This window comes from Actinia tenebrosa, unplaced genomic scaffold, assembly GCF_029948245.1.
Source record: "Actinia tenebrosa isolate PJP-AT-01 unplaced genomic scaffold, QUT_ActTen_1.0 PGA_scaffold6__47_contigs__length_16458017, whole genome shotgun sequence".
Classification (NCBI taxonomy): Eukaryota; Metazoa; Cnidaria; class Anthozoa; order Actiniaria; family Actiniidae; genus Actinia; species Actinia tenebrosa.
This window is the reverse complement of record NW_028292583.1, coordinates 16326785-16350486: the sequence shown is the minus strand read 5'-3', so window position 1 is coordinate 16350486 and position 23702 is coordinate 16326785. Positions and strand designations below refer to the sequence as shown.

The following is a 23702-nucleotide window of genomic DNA, read 5'->3' as shown; positions in this document are numbered from 1 at the left end:
CAAGTCATAGCTCAAAGAAATCGGGGGTGTATTTACCAGGTCAAAGGGATTACCTTTGGGTAGAAACTTGGACATAAGAGAAGACTTTTCTCCATTGTTGTAACTATGGATCAAGTCGCAATAGACCTTCGTAAGAGGATGCGACCTTTCCATTTCACATCATATGTATTGCCGCTATTTATCGTGGTACTAGTAAGACCCAGGAGTTCTACCAATGAACTGCCTTTTAAATTAACGCTCCCACTATTTTTTTTGAATTTCATTTCATGGGGTAATCCTGTGGTAAGAGTATATCCATGCTTTGCTAGCTCCTTAGCCAGTGTTATAGGTGTGTATTGGGAATCTGGTATTTTTGGTTTAGCGGCATTGTCAACGACAAAGCCATCAATTAAATTATACCAAGAATTGTACAAAGAGCAACTAACCAACCGAACCCTTTCCGCGCGGATGGGAGGATTCAGATAAGTGGTAAAGTTATTCTTGTCGCTTTCCAAAAGACGATCATTATATTAGATACGCCAAGGCCACGCCTCCTGCCAGCCCTGCGACTCCTACGAAGACCAACTCGCTATTTTTTTGTTTCTTAGAAGGCTGGTAGTAATTCTTAAAGTCAGGCTTCTTTAACACTACTGTTGGGTGCGCCTGCGAATAAAGTTGAAGGCGTAGTCTGTGTTTTCGAAGTTCTTATCCACCTGCATTTTGTCTTGGTAATTCTTATCCAACCAATCCCTGTGGCTTGTCTTTTTTTATTCCAAGCCGCCACGTCCCGCTGATATTTCTCCAGCGCTAAGTCGTGCCTTTTTCTTTCGGCGTTAGATTCTGCGTTTTTATCACCGCTAACTAATTTATCCAGATATCTACCACCATAATTAGCCCCTGTAAATGCTAAAGCTGCAATAACTCCACCTGCGACTAAGCTAACCATTATATGTTAGGCAGGTACTTTTCCTTTCGTAGGTAATCCTTTAGCATGATAGCCCCGCCAACGGCAGCGGTCATTTTAGCGAAATTAGCGAAGCTCTTGCTTGGGTCTTCAGTAAAGTCTTCTTTGAGCACTTTCTTACCTACCCAACCAATACCAGCAACAATAGAAGTAATGATAGCTGCCTCTTCAACAGTTTTCAACAATGCAGTCGACATTATATTACAAAGCGAGAAGGTCATTCCATTTCAGGGATTTTGTTTTTTCTGACCTCCACAGGTGCGTGATATGTTGGGGCCTCCCACTTTACTTCTGGCTTCATATTCCGCCATTGTAAGTAAAAGCTGCCTGCTGCTATAGCAATTCCTAACGCGCCGATGACATAGCCGGGATTCCAAAAGGATTCGCTTTCGTCCTCCACCTTTTCTTCTTTTTTGGCTTTGTTCTTCCTGTTCATCTCCGCGAGCTTCTTTCCCGCGGCAACTCTGCCTGCAGATTTAGGCTTGGTAATCTTCTGCTCCTCCTGAGGTTGTTCTTCGGTGCCACTCATCTTATATCTAAGGACTTGAAGGACTTGATAATAACTTGACGGCGACTTGACAATGACTTAAGGATGACTTGATTAAGTACTTAAGGACGACTTGACAATGACTTGACTAAGTACTTGAGAATGACTTAAGACGACTTGACTAAGTACTTGACAATGACTTGACTAAGTACTTAAGACGACTTGACTAAGTACTTGACAATGACTTGACTAAGTACTTAAGACGACTTTACTAAGTACTTAAGTATGACTTGACTAAGTACTTAAGGATGACTTGACAATGACTTGACTAAGTACTTAAGACGACTTAAGGACGACTTGACTAAGTACTTGAGAATGACTTGACTAAGTACTTGAGGTGACTTGATTATCAGCAAGTGCTGCCTGAAAGACCTTTTCAACTTCTCTATCCTTCTTGAAGTCCTTCCAAGATGTTCCGAAGGAACCTAGTACCCTCCTTCAAGTCGACGTGCTGAGCTACGTGCAAAGCCGCAGAGGCTACTGCCATTAACTTACCGCACTTCAAAGACAACCACCCGCAGGTTATCTTAAGTTCTTGGGATATGACATAGTCATCTCTTATGTCCTTACGCAGTTGCTCCACGTCGTCTATGGGCAGTGCAAGTCCAAGCAATTTAGTCGCAAGTCGGATAGCGGAGTCTGCTACGGCGTCCGTGGTCTTACTTGCAAGGGCAGCCTCGTACCTCTTATGGAACTTTTTGACTTCCTCTTCTGACAACTTGTTAACTTGCTCATGGGTAAGTTCCTTGCCTATCATTTCTTTACACTTTCCCGAAGACACAAGGATGTTAAGTTGTTCCTTGAGGTTACTTTCGTCTAACTGTGTGGGGACTTCATCTAAGAGCTGCTCAATCTCCATATATGTTAACGTTATAAGGAAACCTTAAAGTGAATATCATCTTGGAATGTTGATGCGTCTTTAAATCCCGCATGTATCCGCGTAACTGTTCCTTGCTTATCTCACCGCCGTAGTCAGAAAGAATGGTTTCCAGGTCAGACTTGCTCGGAGTATAAAATACGACCAGGGAGCCTATGTTTTCCCTGAAGGGTTTAGAGACACTGGTAAGCTGCTGCGAGAGTAACCAAACGCTGATATTGTCATGCCTACCGCTGAAAGCGAGCTTCACTAATTCGGAGGTGCGCTTTTTTACGTCGTCCCCACAGGCAATGTCATCCAATATGAGTAAAGTCTGTGTATCTTTAGGGAATTGCTTGTGCCAGAACTTAAGATGGCTGGATAACTCGTTGGGGTCTAAGATATCTACGAAGAAGTCGTCATCATTCCTGCCTATGCCTTCCCAGGTAACATTATTCCTGTAGGTGGGGCATAATAGCACGATATAGTCGAAGCGGTATCTAAAGGGTCCTAATAGCTGCTCCACGACAAATTGTGTCTTTCCACAGCCGGTGGGTCCTACTATCAGAGCGTTACAAGGTATGTGATCTGGGTTCATATATAGATGGAACCAGTGGAAGCAATGCAAAGAATCGTAGCCGACGCAAAAGATAAAAAAGACACCATAGAAATACAAAGGGAAGAGATAGATCGGTTAAAAGAGCGTGTGCAGGAATTGTATGATGAAATGTGTAGTCGGAAGCGTGCAGAACGGTTTGGTGCGCTTTTGACAATAGCGACGTGGGCTAAGGAGTCCGTTAAGGACTTCATGAGATATCCCCTCTAGAACCTCATCGTCGTTGCTGGCGTAGCAGCGCATCTTTCATACGCATTTCAGCATAGCGACTGAAAGTACGTGCTTGTGATGGATCGTATAAGCACTGCCACAAGTGTTGTTCCTTCCTGACGCAGCCACACTTATCGCAAGTGTCGTTCCAGTAGTTTACGTTCTCCCAGGCGACCTTTTCAAATGTGACGTCGAAGTTCACAAAGAGGTTGTCTATTTCTTTTTTCTGGTTGTTTAATTGCCTTACCGTGTCGACTGGACAACAACGTTCTGCCACGTCGCCATGCTCTTCGCAGACGACTTCTGAAAGGTCGTATCGTTTACATCTGTATTTGTGCCAGGCATCTTCAAAGGATGCGTTGCAGCTTTTGCAAAGAGATTTGAGGCAGACTCTGTGTTCCATGTGGTATGCTAGTGCTTGAGGAGAGCTTAGTACCTTGTTGCATTCTTCGCAAGTAAGGTTGTGTGCGTTGTTTCGGCGACAGACTTTGTTTTTGACGTGGTAGAAACAAGCTTGCGCGGTAGCAAAGGTCTTATTGCAATGTTCGCATGTCGTTTCTGTCGCGCGTTGCTTAAAGCAGACCTTGTTTTTGACGTGGTAGGAACGAGCTTGGCTGGTCGTAAAGGTCTTATTGCAATGTTCACATGTCGTTGCTGCGCGTTGCTTAAAGCAGACCTTGTTTTCGGTGTGATAGTTAAGTCGCTGTAAGGAACTGAATCGTTTGTTGCAATCGTTGCACGTCATTATAGTAGGGTGTTCTTTATGCCTTATTAATAATCCTACTTCGTTGTTGCTGATAGGGTAGGGTCTCTTAAGGCCTTTAGTTTTAATGATTGGTTATTATTCTTTAATGTTTTAAATGTTATTAGGCTGATATTCTTAGGACCTTTAGTTTTAATGATTGATTATTATTCTTTAATGTTTTAAATGTTATTAGGCTGATATTCTTAGGACCTTTAGTTTTAATGATTGATTATTATTCTTTAATGTTTTAAATGTTATTAGGCTGATATTCTTAGGACCTTTAGTTTTAATGATTGATTATTATTCTTTAATGTTACTTAAATATGATGGATGAAAAGAGGATAATATTAAGGACCCCTAAGTTAAGTCTTTACGTAACGTATTCTAAGAAATAATAATAATAATGAAATAATATTAAGGACCCCTAAGTTAAGTCTTTACGTAACGTATTCTAAGAAATAATAATAATAATGAAATAAGATATCCTTACGTCAAAGTTAAGTCTTTACGTAACGTATTCTAAGAAATAATAATAATAATGAAATAAGATATCCTTACGTCAAAGTTAAGGCGCAGGAGGAATCCTAGTAACCCTTTCAATATATGGACTGCATTACGTGTGAACTACCTGCCGACTGCATAATTCGTGAGGAGAAAAGATACGCCTGTCCTCATTGTAATAAGGTATTCCCCGAAGGATCCTTTGTTGGGCATTGGTGTCCCACAGATCCTAAAACACAAAGAGAATCTGTAAGTATATGGAGCGACTGCGATACCGTCCCATAAGCACCATTTGCGGTGACTGCGGTCAAAAGCTGTCCACCCTCCAAGCCTTACAATATCACCGCGACAACAAAGTCTGTCTAAATAACTACTGCCGCCGCTGTGATGAGCCCTTCTTTGAAGAGAACTGGCATAAGTACCACTGCCGCCGTTACCACCTAGAAGGTATTGCCTGCGAAACCCACGGTGACATAGCCGAACGCTGTTGTCCCCTTGAAACCTCCCGGGCGCTGACAAAGCGTAAGAAGGAAATTGACCAAACCTTTGTAGGCTTTGACGACGTTGAGGGCGTTAAATGGGAGGACAGGGAACACTGGGAGGCTATTTGCGATCGCTGCGGCTGTCAACGGAGCGGACAACATATTTGGTGCTGTCTATACGACGGACCACGTCCTTTAGACCATTACCTGGCGGTACGAAAGGCTTGGAAAAATGAGAAAGATATATGATTCTTCAAATCGCAGCATTCGTAGGAGGCGTCTTAATTACCGTATCCGCTTACCACATAACAGAAAAAATGAGGTCCGCCGTAGCAGACCAATACTTAACCGCCCATGAGGATGACTTCTAATCACACAGAGGATTAGCATCTACCTTCCTTTCAACGTCGAACTTCCATCGACCGCTGACCTTACCATAGCTGCGTATGTGTGTGAATTCCTCACCTTGAAGGACATACCGCACGCAGTCCGGTGCCCACAGTGTGCACTCTTTACCGTCGTGTTCCAAGACCAACCTTAAACGGCTAATGTCTTCGAACACAACATAATTTTTTATTCTGTATGAAATGCCTTGGACTAATTCACGCCAGTGTGTCTGTTCAACTATCATTATATCTATGAAATATTCTTTGGTGAGTCCTTAACGTATCCTGCGTCTTAAAAGCCTTATCACACCAAGGACAAGGTATGCGAATGCCTTCCGCGTAATGGTCGATCTCCCTACATATAAGGTCGTAATCATTGCACACCATAGTTAGGTAACCATTTGCTTCGTATTGTGCGAGTAATGCCTCTTGTTTTGAGGATAATACGCCGTTACCCTTAGGTGTCTTCAACTCCAAGCATAACCCATTATATTTTTTATGTGCATTAAGAACTAAGATGTCAGGCTGACCCGCCTGGTAACCTTTCTGCCAACATACTATTCTTTTTCTAGCTGAGTCCTGTAGTTCTCCAAGACCTGGTGCCAGCAGTAGGATAGGGTGGAATCGACGTATGTAGTTTACGACCTTCTTATGCAGGTCAAATTCATTTTCTATTTTGAATATTAACTTATTAGGACTGTCAAAGCGCCGCTCTATTTCATACTTACCTGTTTTCCTGAGGGTAGGGAGAACATCGCCTAACACCCATTTTCTGAACTCCTTAGCTACGGACTTTTCAGATCCGAATATTAACTCATAAAGACCCATTTCAGTGATGTAAACGGTATGTGGTTGCGCATTAGGGGTGTCAGTCAGATTGACACCCTTTATAGACCCCAAAGTTACCTTGTTTTCCTCTGAGACGTGTGCTCTAGCTGCGTCCCTAGAGTTAACGTAACCCAACGCCAAAGCCACCTCCTTCGCTTTGAAATAAAGTTTATCACCTTGCACTATGCATTGCAGTTTGGTGTTGTTGTTTTTGAATACGCGAAGCATTATATACGTAAGGGATATTTTTATCCTTTCTTGGATGAGGGAGCGCAGCGCATTAATACGCAACACTCTTTAGCTGATTCATTTCTACGCTCAGTTGCGCGTCAGAGACAACGAAGACGTATGCGTTGATCTTGTCTGAGTCACTTGCGCTAGTGTTTGGGTCACGCTTGATTTCCAGGGTAATGCCGTCCTGGGTATTTACCAGACGCAATCCCTGTCCATGTAAATCCTCGTCGTTGGTGGTTCGCATGTCAATCCACAGTGCATACTTATCGGTAAAGAACTCGCCGGGTGCAACTTGATCCCCAAACTTTCTTTTTATTTCCCTGTAGATGTCTGAGGGCTTCATTCCCTGCGAATACACCTTATTTGGAACTCCATTGATGCTAATCCCGACGTTGGTGATGTTGGGGTTATGAAAGGCTTCAGAGTCGCGCTTACCGGCTTCATAAGGTTTGATAAATACCAACATCAGCCCTGTAAGACTACGACGTGGTAAATTAATGCTCTGAGTAATTACCGCGTCTGTCTTATCCAGGAAACTAAAGGTTTTGTACATTACCGCGTGGTCGTACAAGAAAGCCTTTCCGGAGCTGTATTCCATGCCAGCGCTGCGTGCTAGATCTTCGGAATGTATGGTTTCATACTGCAATTCCAGGTTGGTAATGGCATATGGAGGAATACTTCCCGACAACGCAGTGCTTAACCCACCAATGATGTTAGTTATGTTGGCTAAGGTCACTTCAAACTGCAACTCACTCAACTGTCTAGGATAATAAACTCCGTGGCTGGTAATAGCCTCAAAGTCCAATGGTATTACGTATTTAGTACCATAGGCTGTTTTAATGGCCTTTGCATCTGCCACTGCGGTTTCTCCGCTGCCGTCAGTAGGTTGTGTCTTGGTAGGAGTCCTAACCTTACGTAAGATTGTGCTACCAATACCCTGCTCTATCTTTTGTGCCCTTTCGAATGCAGTCAACCACAGATCTTTGTAAGTGGTGTAAAGGTCATAGTTGTTTAAGTCTAAGAGGGATTCCCCGGCAAACTTTACTCGCATCTTTGAGACGATGTTGCGACCAAGGTTGTTAACGATAATCCTTTCATCTGCGACGGTAGGTTGCACCGTCAAATCAAACCTTAACGCCAGGGTGCCAGGAACTAACACTAGGTTATCTGTTAGTCGGGGCACGCCTACGTACAGCGTTTCTCCAGGTTTAGCGCTGCTGGGGGTAAAGGTGACTCGGTGAAAGGTGCGTTCTGCTTTCAGTCCGCCAACCTGCTTAGGTAATATATTGGGGTTTAACTTTGAGCTTATCATATATAATGGAAGTAGAAGGAACAGATTTTGATCCCACCACTGAAGAAGGTCAAGTCGATATTAACGATGAAGAATACGACGCATGGACTAAAGGCCCGGAAACCGACCCCTTAATCTACGACGCAGCCTTACACGATAAATATGGTAGTAGATGGAAAAGCGCCAAGGCCGCCTTAAATCGCATGTGGCAATCAAGACACCACGGCAAACCCATCCCTGAATACTTGGAGCTTCAAAACATGGGCGGAGCAACCGCGCGGGAAACTGTAGAGTGGGCAATGCAAGAGCTAAATGAGCGTTATTCCCGTTTCGATGCTGACGACGTAAGGCTCACAGAACGCGGAAACAAAGTCCTCATAAGCGTCCAGGACCTGAGATATCCTGACAAAGACCGCTGGACGAAACCACAACCCCTCTTTGATAAAGATGGTGAAGTTAGGGGTGACGTGGCGAGATTAAAAGGCTTCCAGCGTGCCACTAGAAGCATGTTAGAAAGGTTGGAAACCCTGAATGAAAAGGTCGCGCTAGAAAAGCGCGTCGAAGGACTACAAGAAACGTTGGAAGAAAGGGAAGCAGATTATATGCGACAAAACCGACTACTCCTTGATGCTCAAAAGAGAGAAGTTGATGACAAGAACCAAAGGATAATGGAAATGAGAGAACAAAGAAACAAAGCCCTACGCGATAGGGACCAAGCTCAAAAGGCCTTTGAACTTGCCTTGCAAGACCTAGACATAAACAAGGAAGAAGCTAGGAACTTACGTACCACCATAGCTAACTCTTTAGAGGAACGGCGGCAGTTGGTTGCTGAAATCAATGCTAAAGAAGAACAAATCCGACAAAGAGATCAGGCTATCGAAGACCTGGAGGGACAAATAGAGCGGCAGCAGGAAATAGTTGCAGATCAAACTCGCCCCGAAGAGGAAAGGGAAGCAGCTCAAAGGGAAGTAGAGACTCTTCAGGAGCGCCTTGCAGAATTACATACGCAAAAGGAAAACCTGGAAAGAGAATTGGGGCTTACCACCAAGGAAAAGGTAAAAAGAGCTCTGGTAAAGTATGGTATTCCACTGGCATTCGCGGTCGCTATTTCAAGCGTAGTAGGCGTGATCTTGTCCGCGCTTAAGGCTACAGGCGCAGGCGTAAAAAAATTAGGTAATGGGCTGACGGCCTTGGGAAAAAAGATGGCAGCCGGTTTGCCTGGGCTGCTGGGTTCGGTCGTTTCCTTGGCACTTAGGGCCGGCGGAGAACTATTGAAGTTCGTGGGGAATAACGTTTGGATCTTGGTAGTAGCTATCGGCGTGGTACTCTTGAAGAAGATGAAGGGTTAATCTTATCTGGGTACGTTACTGGTGGCTTATCGTTGTCGGGTGTCCGAAGCGTCCTCAACGGGGGATAAGTAAAGATAGTATTCGCGCCGCCTTGATAATTTGGTATCAAGGGTATGGCAGTCATAGTAGAAATAGTCTTATGACTCCAAGTAGCACTTTTGTCATGAGTTCGATTGATCATGGCGATACCAGGGTGCCCCGGACGTATCATGTCGTCTGGACAAAATTGAAGCTTTGCATATTGACAATTAACTATCATGTGAAACGTTACTGGCGCCATATTTTCTAAACTTCTGGGGGCTTCATACGTAAAATGAGCTAAGTTCCTATTATTATCTTTTTTTCTGTAAGGTAATAATGGTTGGTTATTCTCGTCAATAATCCTAAACCTAACGTTAGCGTCATTAAATGCGCTAACGTTAGTGGTGCATATGATTAACCCCAACCCTCCAACTCTAACCCACGTGCAAATGTCTATCCATTCATCACCCTGATGCCAATATTCCTTCAGGTAATGAAAAAACCAATCTTCTTTTACGTGTGGGTTCATATATTTAAAGGCTAAGCACCGTAAGAGTGCTAATGGTCTTGTGATTATAAGCCGTATCTCTTTGATCTTCTATGCTATTTACACAAACGCTCCCAGTATCATCTACACGCATTTGCAGCTTTACCTTCCCATGGCAATCAGTAACCATATGAAAAGTCCAAACCGATAAATTCTCGGTGCTATGCGCCGGCGGCTCTACGGAGAAATGCGTATGCTCCCTGTTGTTTGTCTTCGCGCGCATGGGCTGCAGTATTCCATTGTCATCCAGGAACCTAAAGCCGACGTTGGCGTGGCTGGCAGATCCAATGCAAATACTACAAAGAATTAACTTCTTTCCTGAGTAGTTCAAATTCACTGACATACCCGTAACATCAACCCAAGAGCTCTGGGTGTATTTTTTCTCGCCTGTGTAAGTCGTATAAACGCAATCTACTCCAGCCATGTAGGGGTTATTCATCGCCATATATAATAACTAAGACCAATGCTTGCAGCTGCTAAGCCGGCTTTTAGTAAGTTATGGTTATATTCCTCGGGTATAACCTTCTTTACTGGTTTCTTTGGCAGCACCTTTTTTAATGGTTTTTCTACCTCTTTTTTTGGTTTCTCTACGAAGTGAGGAATGCTCTTGGTCATGTCAGAGTTCACGTCATTCACCCCAAACTTCATATCCTTAGTAGCTCGCTGCATCTTATTGTTATAACCCACAACGGAATTGGTGTTAATAACCAAATTACTCGGCATTAACCAACAACCAGGCGACAAAGCGTAATTCAGTCGCACTTTAGACTGCTGCACCGCCAATTGATATCTCTGCACTGATTTAGATATGTCATTTTCTGTTATTGCAGACTCAAATAAAGTTAGGAATTCTTCTTGTGTTTCCCGCGAAGCGCCTTGGGATCCAATGATGGGGCTGCGGGTATTTACCTGCGCTCCTAAGATACAGTACACGAATGCTTCAATGCTGCGGTTGATCCTGGCTAGGTTCCTTAGACCTTTTCCTTTCATTAACACAAATGGATCCCAAGTGCCTAGGTAGTTCGATTGAATTCTGGTAATTAAAGAATTATTACTCTTATCACCGCCCATATCACCGAACTCTAACTCACCACTTGGGTATTTTTGATGTCCGTAGTCGGCTGGCTTCTCACCGTTGGCACCCCAAACGTAAACTATGCCCAGCCCATGCGTCTTACCCTCTTTGTAACGAAAATCTTTTTGCTGTGGTTTGAATTCATTAATTAACCTTTCCAGGGCTGCGGCGTCATATCGGTTATTCATTGGATTAAATGCCTTATCTCCCGGTAAAGGTACATTAAGCTCCTTCAACAGCCTCCTAACCGTAAAGGCAACGTGAAACCGCATAAATGAAATGTGAAACATATCCGCGGCAACACCACAACCTTTAGTGGCAGCCCAGACAGCAAAGTTTAACTGCTGTGGCCAATATCGCATATTGGGTCCTGCTAACCATTCCCTGGCCTCTTTACCTGACGTATGCTTTAACATCGTATCCCCATAGATATTCCTTACTACTACGTCAAATGATTGCTTACCCACTGAAATCTTCAGGAACGTTACCATCGTTTCAAATTCGTTTACACCACCTTCAGCATCGTAAAATGGGTAATCTTCCTTGCTCATTAATAAATCCCTTGGGAAATTAGGCTGTACAACCGGTAAATGCTTCACCTGATCGACCAGCGTAGGTTTTAAATCCTCATTGCTGTACATTCTTTCACCGTTATAGTAAATACCATCGGGTCTTCTTTCGAACTTACTAGCACCCGCATGTGGAAACCTTTTCCTAAATTCTCTCCAATTCCAGTATTTTTGGTTGTCCTGTATATCATTCCCAAAAGCGTCGTACATTATATATATAATGGATGTTATAGCATCAGCACCTCCTCTCTATCCTGATTTACCTAATGAATTGAATGCCGAGAACTTCCGCTTGAATAAGGCAAATCTAATCCTGGCTTACTTGGAAGGGCAAACGAAACACTATGAAAAAGTCAGAAAAAAGTATGTCAGAGCCCGAAGCATTTTACATAAAATCGCGATAACTTCCGGCTCCATGTCCGTGGCGTTAACAGGCACTGGCGTGGCTACTTCGCTTACTGGACCGGGAATAATTGTTGGAGTTCCTTTGGCTAGCGTCGGCGCCGTCTGCGGCATCGTTTCCGCTGTTACAACAGGCATTATGAAACAGTTGTCAAGCAAGATATCCAAGCATGACACGACAATAGCTCTGTCAAGGGCTAAAGTAAATACTATCACTGACCTTGTCTCAAAGGCTTTGTGTGACAGAAAGATAGATGATGTAGAATTCTCGCTTATTCTAGCTGAAGAGGAAAAGTACGAGAAATTAAAGTCGGATATAAGGAATAAAAAAACAATCGTAAGAGATCTTTCCGAGGAATCTCGCAAAAAGATCTACCAAGAAGCAAAAGAAGAGCTTCAAAGAAAACTCGCTCAGTAAAGATTTGCTTTGAAAAGAGCGTGACAGGATTCTATTTGCATATTGAACGCCGGCTGTCATATGCAAATTGACTGAATTACATCATCGCCTTGGAATCCATTCTAACAGGGGGTGGTTGGGGTCAATTTTGTAAAATATTTCATAGATTACGTCAGGGTAATAAGGAATATCCTTATTCAGCTGATAAAACATCCACTCGGCTCTGCTCATATCAGAAACCTCAGGAATAGACTTACCGGTAATTTCAGACAAAAAATAGGGAATAGCTTTGTAATACTTCCCTAGCTTTAATTTTTCTAGCGTTTTCCGCAGGCTTTGTGGCGTTGGCTCTTCTAAGTGGTCTATAATTCTTTCCATTACTTCGTTATCTAAATATACTGGCTGATGACCTTGTATGTAACTCATCCAGTCTCTGAAGTATTTTATTCTTTTGTATGGGGTCTTCTTACGGCCTCCATTAGCGTAATACTGCTCTCTGGTGGCATTTGGTACGGCATTACGAATATTCTTACCACACTCGTAACACTGTGCTGACGTGTCGTCTTCTATTTGCATTTTTTTACCACAACAAATATACTTATTTGGCTTAGTAGGTACAAACTTGGGTTTTAAGCACTTTATACAGAAGTCAAAAACAAACTCTTTACAATCTTCGCACTCCATATATAGACTAACATATCTTACATAGACGCGGGATGCGGGTAATCGCGGTACGAATCGAGGTGGGTACTTTAGACGGGTAATCCTCCAGTCGTCGTTGCGCTGGAACCCCCATCCCCTATACTACTCGGATTGATCTGCTGCGGGCCACCAGGAACGTATATATGTTCTAAGTTCTACACGTGGACAGATTCTTTCGACACATCGTTTAAGTATCTGGGAAGATCAGAAAGGAAACGTGCATAGGGGATAGTAGATCCAAATTAAGCATCAAAAGCCTATTATCCATAAACTGAACGTCTAAGAATCCAATCACAGTAATCACGGTTTTTCTTTTTGGATGCTTTCAAAACAACCCTAGCATTTAGTATTCCAGTTCGATCTTAGGAAGTTGCACTTCAAGTCGATATTGTTGCATCAGTAGACCGTGAACGTCTCGAAGTCTTTTTGAGTGATATTCAGTTACGGTGTCTAACACCTGACGATTGCAAGAGTCCATCTGTGTGTTAGCCGTGCCCTGACTTTGATCAGTCCAGATTAATATTTTGTTACAGGGTTCGATAAGAAATAGAAATAAGAAATTTATTTTGGAGTTGCAAGCCATACACTTTTTGCAAACTTTTAAAGGATTTAGAATAGAAGAGGAAAGAATAATGTTTGGGGAAAGTTTTACTTCTAGATCATGACTTCGTAACGTCACTAAATGCTGCAGAATACAACTATTATACTGAGAACCGAGTAACAGATCAAGCCTTGCGTGTCATCTGCTTAGCTCACAACACTTATAACGAGCAAACATTAGAACCTCATAAAGTTTACAGATGCCACCCATGTTTTGATGTGACCCGCTGCGCCGATGTCGTTAAACACGCGATCATATCCACCAAGAGTCACCGCGCTAACAGCTGTGCAGCTGCGCTTCTTAGACCCAATATACCGCAATGCTTACAATAAATACATCACAGACAGCTAACGTAACATACGTATATGTTTGAGTTGAGTTCACTGCGTCATCAGTAGTGACCTCTTCAGCCGTACCTTTTGATGCAAACTCCATAAGAAAAACAAATAAAAATTCTGGCTTTTTATCCCCAGTGACATTCACCAGTGATTTAAGCCCTCGACCTTGGCTTTTAGGTCGAAATTGTAGTTATTTTATTTTTGGAATTAATTCTTTTTAGTAAATTAACTTTCAGATAATACATCAATTAAATTTCGACATTCCAAAGTCGCTTTAGCAAATTGTTCCTTTTTGTTTTACAAATTGGTATAATTTCGTAATTTGTACAGTTCAAAGCGTCGTGATTATGATTCTAGTTTCGGAAGACGAATCTCGCATTTAGGATTAAGAAGTTGAGCAATAACCTTCAATATTTATAGATCGTATCTATGGTAACGTCAGTCTGTTCTTAAGATGTTTAGTGAATCGGTAGCATTCCCTAAAGCCCAGGAGGGCAATTAGATGGTTCACAGTGTCATCCTAATATTCTTGCTTAAATTGCTATACACTAACACCATGATATATTGTTGTTATTTTTATTTTTTTTAACCAATTGGATGATCCTTGTTTGGATTTCATTTGGCTATCAAACTACTGGACAAATTTGACTAACTCACATCTCTTGACAAAAAAGTCGTGGTCCTTTCCGTAGTTGATCGAAATCTTTTATGACTGATACGGGTAAATAGTCAAGGTACTTATGCTTTGACATTGAATACTGCGTTTTACGGAAGCCCAGTTGGTGAGGGATACCGGAAATTATGGTTTGACCTCGAATTAACTTTTGTAGTGTGTGTTCCGCAAGGTGGAAAAGACTAAGGGAAACAACAAGTTGCGTGCAAGAACTGCTCGAGGATTATTACCCAACCAACAGACACAAATGCCGGTACCTATGGAAGGCATTTGTTAAACGACGCTTAATTCTCTTGTGAATTGAAATCATTCATTATTTTTGTCTTCCTAAGTGGATCCAGTTTGTATTTACTTAGGAGTAACAATCGTGCGCGTGAGAGCGTGGCATTTACGCACTTAGATGCAAAACCAACAAGCCTGCAATCTAGGAATCTGCAAGGAGATTGATCGATGGTGGCAACAACGGCTGCCATTGGATGCGCAACTCAATCATTCTTTCTTTTTTTTTTTTTTGACGGCAGTTCAACACGAACAACATGGTTATCTTTTTGGATGGACTTATGCATCCTTTTGTGGTGTGCCGAAAGGGGTATTTAACTCGTAGCAAAGAATCCCAGGCATTCAAAGCGGCTTGTTTTATGAACATAATACGGCAACTACACATCAGTGGATTCCATGGCGCATATCCGTGAAGTTTATTCCTGAAGTAGAATCTATTCTAAAACCTGGCTCATACCAGGTGCCTCGCATGTGGAGTGTATGAAATCTTCAGGAAACGTCACAAGCACCAATAATAGTAATTGTCGATATGCACCCCATTGGAATGTCATACTTTAATAGTCGGCACTCGGGCCTTTCTTCAGAGGTTAACAATTATCGTCCAACACTAATTCACGTCTGGGGTAGAAAAGAGATATTAATAAGCTGTCGGCAGTCGCGCCTTTAATACATTCTTATACTGTGGTCCAAACACAATGGTGGAGAACGGAAGGAAGGCCTTCGTATTCACGCTACGAGAACACATGACTTGCTAAGTTTCTAAACGTAACGACACCATGTCGGTACTTCGGTCATGACGATACAAATTGCACCAGACACTCATTGGAATCATCATTATCGTCTATCATCTCAAGAGGAATGGAGCTCGCAATCATCAAGGTAACTAAGAGTCACTTCGTCTTTGTTATCACTGTTTACAACACATCTACTAAATACTAGATTATCAGTCTGGAGTAATTTATTTCTAAACATCGTTGACCTGCGACACATATCCTTTTTTAATTTCTTACACTTGGATTAATTAATTTTGACTTTAAATTTCTTCAAAGTCGTGACTAATTGAAGGTTGCAGTCGTTGAAGCAACGCTTGGAAAACCGTTGACGTTCTTTCCTTTCAGCTCCAGACTTGTTGAATACATTAACTGATGGTTTTTTTTTTCTATATTGACAGTTCATGTGTTTGTCAGTTTTGATGGGTTTACAGATGGTAACCTCATCTTCGAAGGTGATTAAGAAAATAGACTCCCACATCGCTAAACAAGCAACAACTAAAGGAGTTCTGCGGCATCGTCCAACTACTCCTGCGAAACCACAACATAACGAATCCGATTGGACGAGAATTTCTAGGCACCCAACCAACTATGCAATTGTCAAAATGTACTCCAGGACAGGATACTTCCTAGAAATTCCTTCTTCAAGAAAAATCCAAGGCACAAAACATCGTCACAGCAAGTTTGGTAAGTTGTATCCACTTTGTTGTACAAACACGATCAGCAGTGTTCTGTTACTTCACTTAGCAGTAACTTAACCAAACTTTTGAAGCGTCTCTTGTATAACACACCTTAGGTCTCGACTCAACAGCCTCCGGCTTACTTCAGTAAAGTTTTTTTAGATCTCCGCTTCCCTTCCTGATTTTTCTCCGAGTCTCTTTTTTCCCCTCTATTCGCAAAACCTAACAAGCAAAATTTCATTTTCGATCTATGAACTAGCTGCGCCCTGACGTTGATCATCACAGAGGTTGTTTCAAGGTTAATCAAATTGGCCTATTCAGGACACCTCAAAGCGCTCTGATAGTAGATTTCAAAGATAAAGTTTCTTTAAAAAAATCTATTGATAATGATATATTTGTCGATGAATTTGATAGTTTTGCCCGGGGAAAAAAAATCATAGACAGACAGGGGTACTTAAAAATATGTTACATATTGGACCTTCTATCGATAACTGAAAAAAAAACCGACCCAAAAAGGAGCTGATTTTTTAAGCTTCCTCAAAAAAGATGTATTGGCTTCTTTTACAGTCCTGTAAGAGAAGTAATGATAAGTTTTATTGAAAGTTTGAAAACTTTTCGCGTGGCTTATACCTATACTAAAGCCAAACTCAAGTGAGGTTTTGGTCGATCATGTAGACGATTGTCATGGGTTGTAAGCAGTCAAGATCGAGTGGAGAGGCTGTTCCATTCTTAAGCATAGATCAGGAGATGCCGACATTTTGCATGATAATAATGGCGTCAGTTAGAGTCATTAGAACTAATAAGACAACAAAAACGGTCAAGCTTAAAGTGATTTACATTGGCTCACAGGACTATTGAAAAGCATTTAGCAACTTATTTGTCAAAGTCGTGAAAGAATGTTAAGTCCAGCTGCCTCGCGTCAATAGTGCTGAGAATAGAATATATGAGATCAATTCATTTGGTAATACTACATCCAATTTAACAAAGATCCACATCGACTAAATAGCATATAAATAGCATAACCTAAATAGCATATGACAGATTAGGTGACCCAAAACACCGCTAAACGGATTAGCAGAGCGGATTAACGCTAGCGAATGTTATTAATACTTCTCTCGCATTGGTCTCCCACGTTGACACGAACTCCTTAAAATCTATTGGAATAGTGGAAGAAAAATCAACACTTGCAATGAATAGGAAGCCGTGGAACCATTTTAGTAGAGATTAGGCCGCAAATGGATGTTTGATTTGTCTAAAGAATGACGACGCCATATCCAAGTCTCCGTGTCAATAGGCTAATTGCTACACAATTCAACACGGACCGCTAATTGATCATAAATATAACGATCCCTTATCTAGTGCTATTGTTTGATAACGCGAGATAACACATCGAATATCCATCCCTATCGTTAAACATCGATATATTGGCCGCTTTCAGAATGTGCACCGCATACATAATGTATATATGTCATAACTTGAAGTTTCTTGAGGAGCAAAAGACCGTGAAATGACAATTGTTCTATCATGCTGATGTTTCCTACGCTTCCAAGACATGACAGACCTAAATTGGCAAAAACCGAGAGATTATACCTACATATAGATGCCTTAAGTTTATTCTCACAGTTTCAAAGCTATTTTTACTCTAACCATCTCTAAAACCAATCAACCTTGTACATGCACTTGTACAAGTTACATCATCATCGATCCCGGTTGGTCTTTTTCTTGCTAGAAATTTCTTCACAAAATGTCAGCCTGGCTATTTGTCTTTTGGTTTTCACCGGAAATTTCATTTCAATAAAAGAGATCAAGTGGTTTAGCGTATGTATTATTATCACTGTAAACAAAAAGGCCATCCAGAGTCAACTATAATGTGCCGATTTTCTAAAACACAAATAGAGGAATGGCAAAAGTTCTCGTATAGTAACTTAATTGTTTCGTGAGCTTAATAGACATATTATGGACCCCCCTGGTCGAGAGGTTAATCAAGAAGTGAGCCCTTGTTTTCAAAAACAAAAGGGCAGTAAATTGAAGGCTAGAAAAAAGCAAAGCAATCGCAACGGGAGAACAGATGTTAGATAAACCTCTCGTGCTGTGACGGTTGGTTATGTTGTTCAAGTATTTCTTTGATCGGTCGTTTTTAGTGCTTCTGATTGCGTTCAAATCTTCTTAAATAGTGATGACAATTTGTCTGATAATGCCTGAAATTGCCTGCTGTAAAGTTTATTGAATACTCTAGCAACACGACTATCATACGCCTAGACTTAAACTCATGCAAACTACACCAACATTAAGACAATTACAGACAGTGAAAAACAGATTGAAGTATACATAGCCTGGTCTATATGCGACTTGTATTACACATCATTAAATTTCAAAGTCTTCACTTTGCATTAAACATATAAGCCGCTTTACGAAAGGCGCAAGGACTCACTGGATATCCTTATTCCTTGACCTATATGTAACACTACTACTGCAGATTTTCAACCAATCAATTTTGTCGACCAATCGCAGTAAGAAATAAGGGATCTGAGTATGAGATCGTCAACCAATCAGAGACGGGCAGTCAAGCGCACCGCTCAGAATATTTTAAGGTCATTCACACGCTCTTTAGTGCTTTTTTTAATCCAGTTCTTTCGAGAGTCTCATATTGGCTTTCATCGCTTTAGATAGCTTGTTTTTGCGCAAGAACACTAGTTAGCTGCTCGAATTGACGGTTTTCTCAGCCGCAATGATGGATGAGTTTAACAAAAGATTCGCCATTAGTCTGTTCTGTCATATCATCCAACATGGCCGCTGTGTCTTTTGTTACTTCATTTTCTTGTGACGGCAGATTCAGAGCATTACTGCAACGTACCTCTCAGTAGCCGTAACTAAATGCCTACGTTGGGACAGTATAATTATGTTTTATATTATCTAGGAGTACAATTTATTTATAGCTGTCTCGTTTTGTTCTTTTCAGCTAATTTAATCATGGAGTCAGTCGGTAAAAGTATCGTACGGTTTAAAGGTCAATTAGCACAGAAATACTTAGCAATGAATGCATATGGAATTCTTTATGCAACAGTAAGTCTTTCATGATTTTTTGTTTGTTTTTTGTTTTGCTAAAATTAAACGTTGATTGTACTCTTACCCTGCTCCCCGCCCTCCTCACCTTCAACTCTGGTCACCATCTTGTCACGCAAGTATATCACACATCTATGTCTCATTATATCCTTGTTATTTTGTAAGCAAATGCTGGGTTTCATTTGAGTCTACTACCTCTTGCGGAATGTTCATCAGCTGAATTGCAAGTTTTTGGTTGACAACACGTGGTGGTCAGTGCAGTGTTTGACCACCGTTCTGAGTAGATAATGAGATTCAAACATTTTTATCAGCTGATTGAAGTTGACGCCATATTGCTGGAATCCAGCGTGACATTTCCACTTGTGCTCTTGTCCATGCATGTCGTCTACAAAAAATATTAATATTTCCTTTAATTAATGTTTTCTTTAGCAAACCTTAAATGACGAATGTCTTTTCAAAGAAAAGCTCGAAGAATCAGGATTTCACACATTTTCTTCAAATGAATACAGTGGATCCAACAGCAACAACCAGAACAAGGAACTATACGTGGCAATCAAGAAAAATGGTAAAGCAAAACATGGTGTTAATACAGCCAAACGACAACGAGCCGTGCAGTTCATTGTGCTACGTATATTTAGATGATAGTGGTATATATAACTAGCAAGAAGACAATCGGCTGACATACTTTGACCGAAAATGTTGAAATATTGTGCGACGATCGATCGACTTGTTGTGAAGATAGAGTTAATATACGAAATCATATATTATCGTAGGTATGAGATCTGTTAAATTATAGATCAATAGGCCTTTTTCTTCAGGGTGCGCTTTTCGTTCTCCAAACTTTTACTCCTGCACCGAATTGTTTTGGGCCGGATAGGATAGGAAACTACTTCTGTCTTCTTAAAGTTTGGATGCGCACGCAACCCGGAGCCTGCAGTCCTCCAAGTCAGCAACGGGAAATGAAAATTGCTGACCGGGAGGAGCGCAGGCTCTAGATAAGAGATTGCACACACAACCTTTATTACAAAATATTTTGCATCCGAGAAAGTTTTGGCAGTCAGCATCGAATTATCAGCTTTGTCGGTTATATTAGCCGTGTTTTAGAAATCCTTTATTAAATCAATTTACTACGAATAATTATTAACTATCATTAATAATTATTAGTAATTATGAAACTAATTATCAAAACGAACAGTTTTTAATGAGCAGAAAACAGTCGTAGTCATGAATAACTGCAACATTCAATCCTTAAATGGTGTTAAACGGCTGTCTCTAAACCAATCAAAGAGCGAAATGATTGTTTTCAATCAATAGTAGTGTCTGATTACGGAAGCCATTTGGGTGTCATGGTTCCCAGTGTTTCCCGCTTATACAAAACCTGCTCTATTTATTGTTCATGTGTTTGTACATATACATATATAAAATAGGAATGTATATAAAGAAGCAAGGGATGTTTATGTCACGTGATTCGATTTTGGCGGGAAAATTAGTAAGTGCAGTCACAATTAGTTATAGTCAGGGATGAAGAAATTGCAAAAATGGCATCTATCTCATTACCAAAGTCAACACATCTTTCCAGCTTTTGCTTTTGCATATAGAGGCTTTTCGCGCACCATCACGTGATGGCAGCCATGACCGGAGGCAGGGATAATTGAATCTGGTTTAATCTGATTTACGTAAGACAGAATTCAGGAAAGACTATATTCGATTGGCCTCCTGCAGACCCTCCTCTCATTGTTACCATCCCGCGATGGTTCAAAGCTGCCATTCCAGAAAACATACACCATGAAGTTCCTCTAGTCTAGGGATAAATATGTGCCTTATCCATGCACTACCAGAGGAAAAATCTCTAGGACTTATTTTCCTGCATAATGGCCATGCGGTCAAGTATGATGTAAAGGTAATATAAGAGAGAGAGGATAATGAATGGATGATAGTTAAGTGATTAAATGCTGGTAATATTATGCGACTTATCACATAAAAAGGACAAAAACTCAAGTTCGAGTCAATTTTCAATGAAGTTTTTGGTTTTACAAAATTATAAATACCAGTACTTCGATAATCGAGGATGTTATGTTTAAGGGTTCAACGGTAATCGTGGTGTTATCCAACTTATTTTATTATAACTAAAACGTTTTACATACGTTGCTCCCCGCCATGTGGTCACACACCGCAATCACGTGACCACCACAGGTAGCCCAAACTACATAACACTCCTTCCTTCCTTATGAAATTCAATGTTCTAAACAATCAACAACTGTTCCAATAATATAAACAAATTAAATCATAATGTCAAATGTTCCTATGACTCTTTGATCAAACGCTGAGGTGGTTTCCTCGCTCGTAGTGGGTAACGTCGACCTGATGAAGGTGGTTTAGGACTTGGTTTCCCTGCTGCATCTCTTGTTGATATCACCTCTGAGGGATTTTCTTGGAGGGTCTGCCCTTTCGCTTCAGGTTGGACTGGTATAGGTGAGATTGGCAGAGCTCTATCTCTTTGGGGTACTGGCAGCTGTTGTGTTGGTGAGTTTACATCCCCCTGTGGTACAGATGGGTTGACATCCCTTTGAGGTACAGGTGACAAAGAGTTTCCCAACGTCTCCGGGAACTCTTCTCTCCTGGGTGGCCACACATTTTCTGCAAATTCCTTAAGTTGGTCAATGTGGCGTTTCCAAATGAACTCTCCCACTTGGACTTGATAGGTTACTGGGCCTAGCTTGGTCAGGACAACGCCTTGACTCCAGGATTCCTTAGTATTAGATCGGTAATCTTGAACTAAAACTGGATCTCCAACGCTAAAATGTCTTTTTGGTGTTGTACTGCAAAGCCCTTTTTGTGGCCTTGCAACCTTCTTTGCCATGTCAGGGTGTAGCACATCTAGTCTAGTGCGTATACGCCTACCCATTAGCAGTTCAGCTGGGGTATATCCAGTAGCCGTGTGGGGTGTGGTTCGGTAACTCAAAAGAAAAGAGGCTATCTTCTGATTTAGTGTTCCTGGCTCCTTTCTAACAGTTTTCATTGCTTGTTTAAAGGTTCGAACCGCTCTTTCCGCTTCCCCATTAGAGGCGGGATGGTATGGGGCACTTAAGATGTGTTTGATCTTGTTACATTTCAGAAACTCCTTGAATTCTTGAGCAATAAACTGTGGACCGTTGTCTGAAACTAGTTCTTCAGGTAAACCATGTGTTGCAAACACCATACGCATTGCAGCAATGGTTGCTTCAGCAGTAGTGCTAGACATACGTAGGACCTCTAACCATTTACTTTTAGCATCAATCACAATCAGGAAGGACTCCCCAAGAAATGGACCACAATAATCAATGTGAAGTCGCTGCCAGGGTTTATGGGGCCATATCCAGGGATTATCTGCGGTAGTTGGTGCCCTACTATTTGAGCTTTGACACTGCTCACAACTTCGAACTAGGTGTTCAATGTCTGTTTCTAGGCCTGGCCACCAAACATGTATCCGGGCCAAAGCTTTCATGCGTACAATTCCTGGGTGGTTCAAGTGTAATTCAGCTAACACCCGATCTCTGCATTTTGCTGGTATCACCACCCGTGTCCCGCGCAACAGGCATCCATCTTCTACACTGAGCTCCTCTATCTTGGTGAAATAACTTTTCAGATTGTCTGGCACTTCATGTTTCTCTGGCCATCCATGCAATGTCCAATACAGGACTCGGGATAGTAGAGGGTCCCTAGCTGTTTCTGTGCGTAGGAGGTTGACATCAATTGGTACTCTTTCAATCTGTACTTTGTTGACTGCTCCAGCTTCATCGAATTCGAAATCCAGTTCGGTTGACTCTGTTTCTGGCAGCCTTGACAATGCATCGGCGTTTGCATTCTTTTTGGAGGACCTATACTTGATATCATATTGATAGGCTGACAGTTGTATTGCCCATCGCTGTAATCTTGATGCTGCAATAGCTGGGATTCCCTTTTTTGGACCGAACAATAATGTGAGGGGTTGGTGGTCGGTCACAAGTGTGAACCTACGCCCATACAAGAACTGTTGGAACTTCCTTATGCCAAAGATTATGGCCAAGGCTTCCTTCTCTATCACTGAATAGTTCCTTTCTGCCGATGTTAATGCTCTAGAGGCGTAAGCAATTGGACGTTCCACACCTTCTTGACTGACATGAGAAATCACCGCCCCTAGGCCAAAAGGAGAGGCATCTGCTGCTAATTGTACTTCCAGTGCTGGGTTGTAATGGACTAACACTTTGGATGACGTTAACGTGTCCTTTAAGGCTTGAAAAGCTTGCAGGCATTCCTCACTCCAAACCCAGGGAACATCCTTAGCCAACAGCTGGTTGAGTGGGGCTGACAGCGAGGACATGTTAGGAATAAACTTTCTGTAATAATTAACTAATCCTAAAAAAGATTGCAGTTCAGTTTTGTTCTTAGGTTCTGGCACCCTCTGCACCGCTCGTACCTTTTCTGGCGAGGGGTGGATTCCCTCTCTGTCAACTACGAAAGCAAAATACTCGATCTTGGGCTGCATGATACTACACTTGGATGTCTTCAGTTTCACTCCACGTGATTCCATTCTTTTCAGAGCTGCATGCAAATTTTTTGTATGCTGGGGAGTGTTCTC

The 23702-nt window shown here is 41.7% G+C and overlaps 2 protein-coding genes across 2 annotated transcripts; one reads left to right on the top strand and one right to left on the bottom strand.

The window, feature by feature from the left end:
• Nucleotides 1-4481: 4481 nt before the first annotated feature.
• On the bottom strand, nt 4482-11439 carry LOC148906224 (uncharacterized). Its single transcript, XM_089039480.1, has 2 exons — nt 11095-11439; nt 4482-4647 (listed from the first exon to the last, which is right to left on the bottom strand). The coding sequence occupies exons 1-2, from the start codon at nt 11408-11410 to the stop codon at nt 4589-4591; spliced, it is 375 nt and encodes a 124-aa protein (XP_088895606.1). The 5' UTR covers nt 11411-11439; the 3' UTR covers nt 4482-4588.
• Nucleotides 11440-14227: 2788 nt separating this feature from the next.
• On the top strand, nt 14228-21406 carry LOC116288330 (fibroblast growth factor 1). The gene is made up of 4 exons (XM_031695105.2): nt 14228-15471; nt 15764-16049; nt 19002-19105; nt 19535-21406. Exons 1-4 carry the CDS (start codon nt 15451-15453, stop codon nt 19745-19747), a joined length of 624 nt encoding a protein of 207 aa, XP_031550965.1. The 5' UTR covers nt 14228-15450; the 3' UTR covers nt 19748-21406.
• Nucleotides 21407-23702: the final 2296 nt, after the last annotated feature.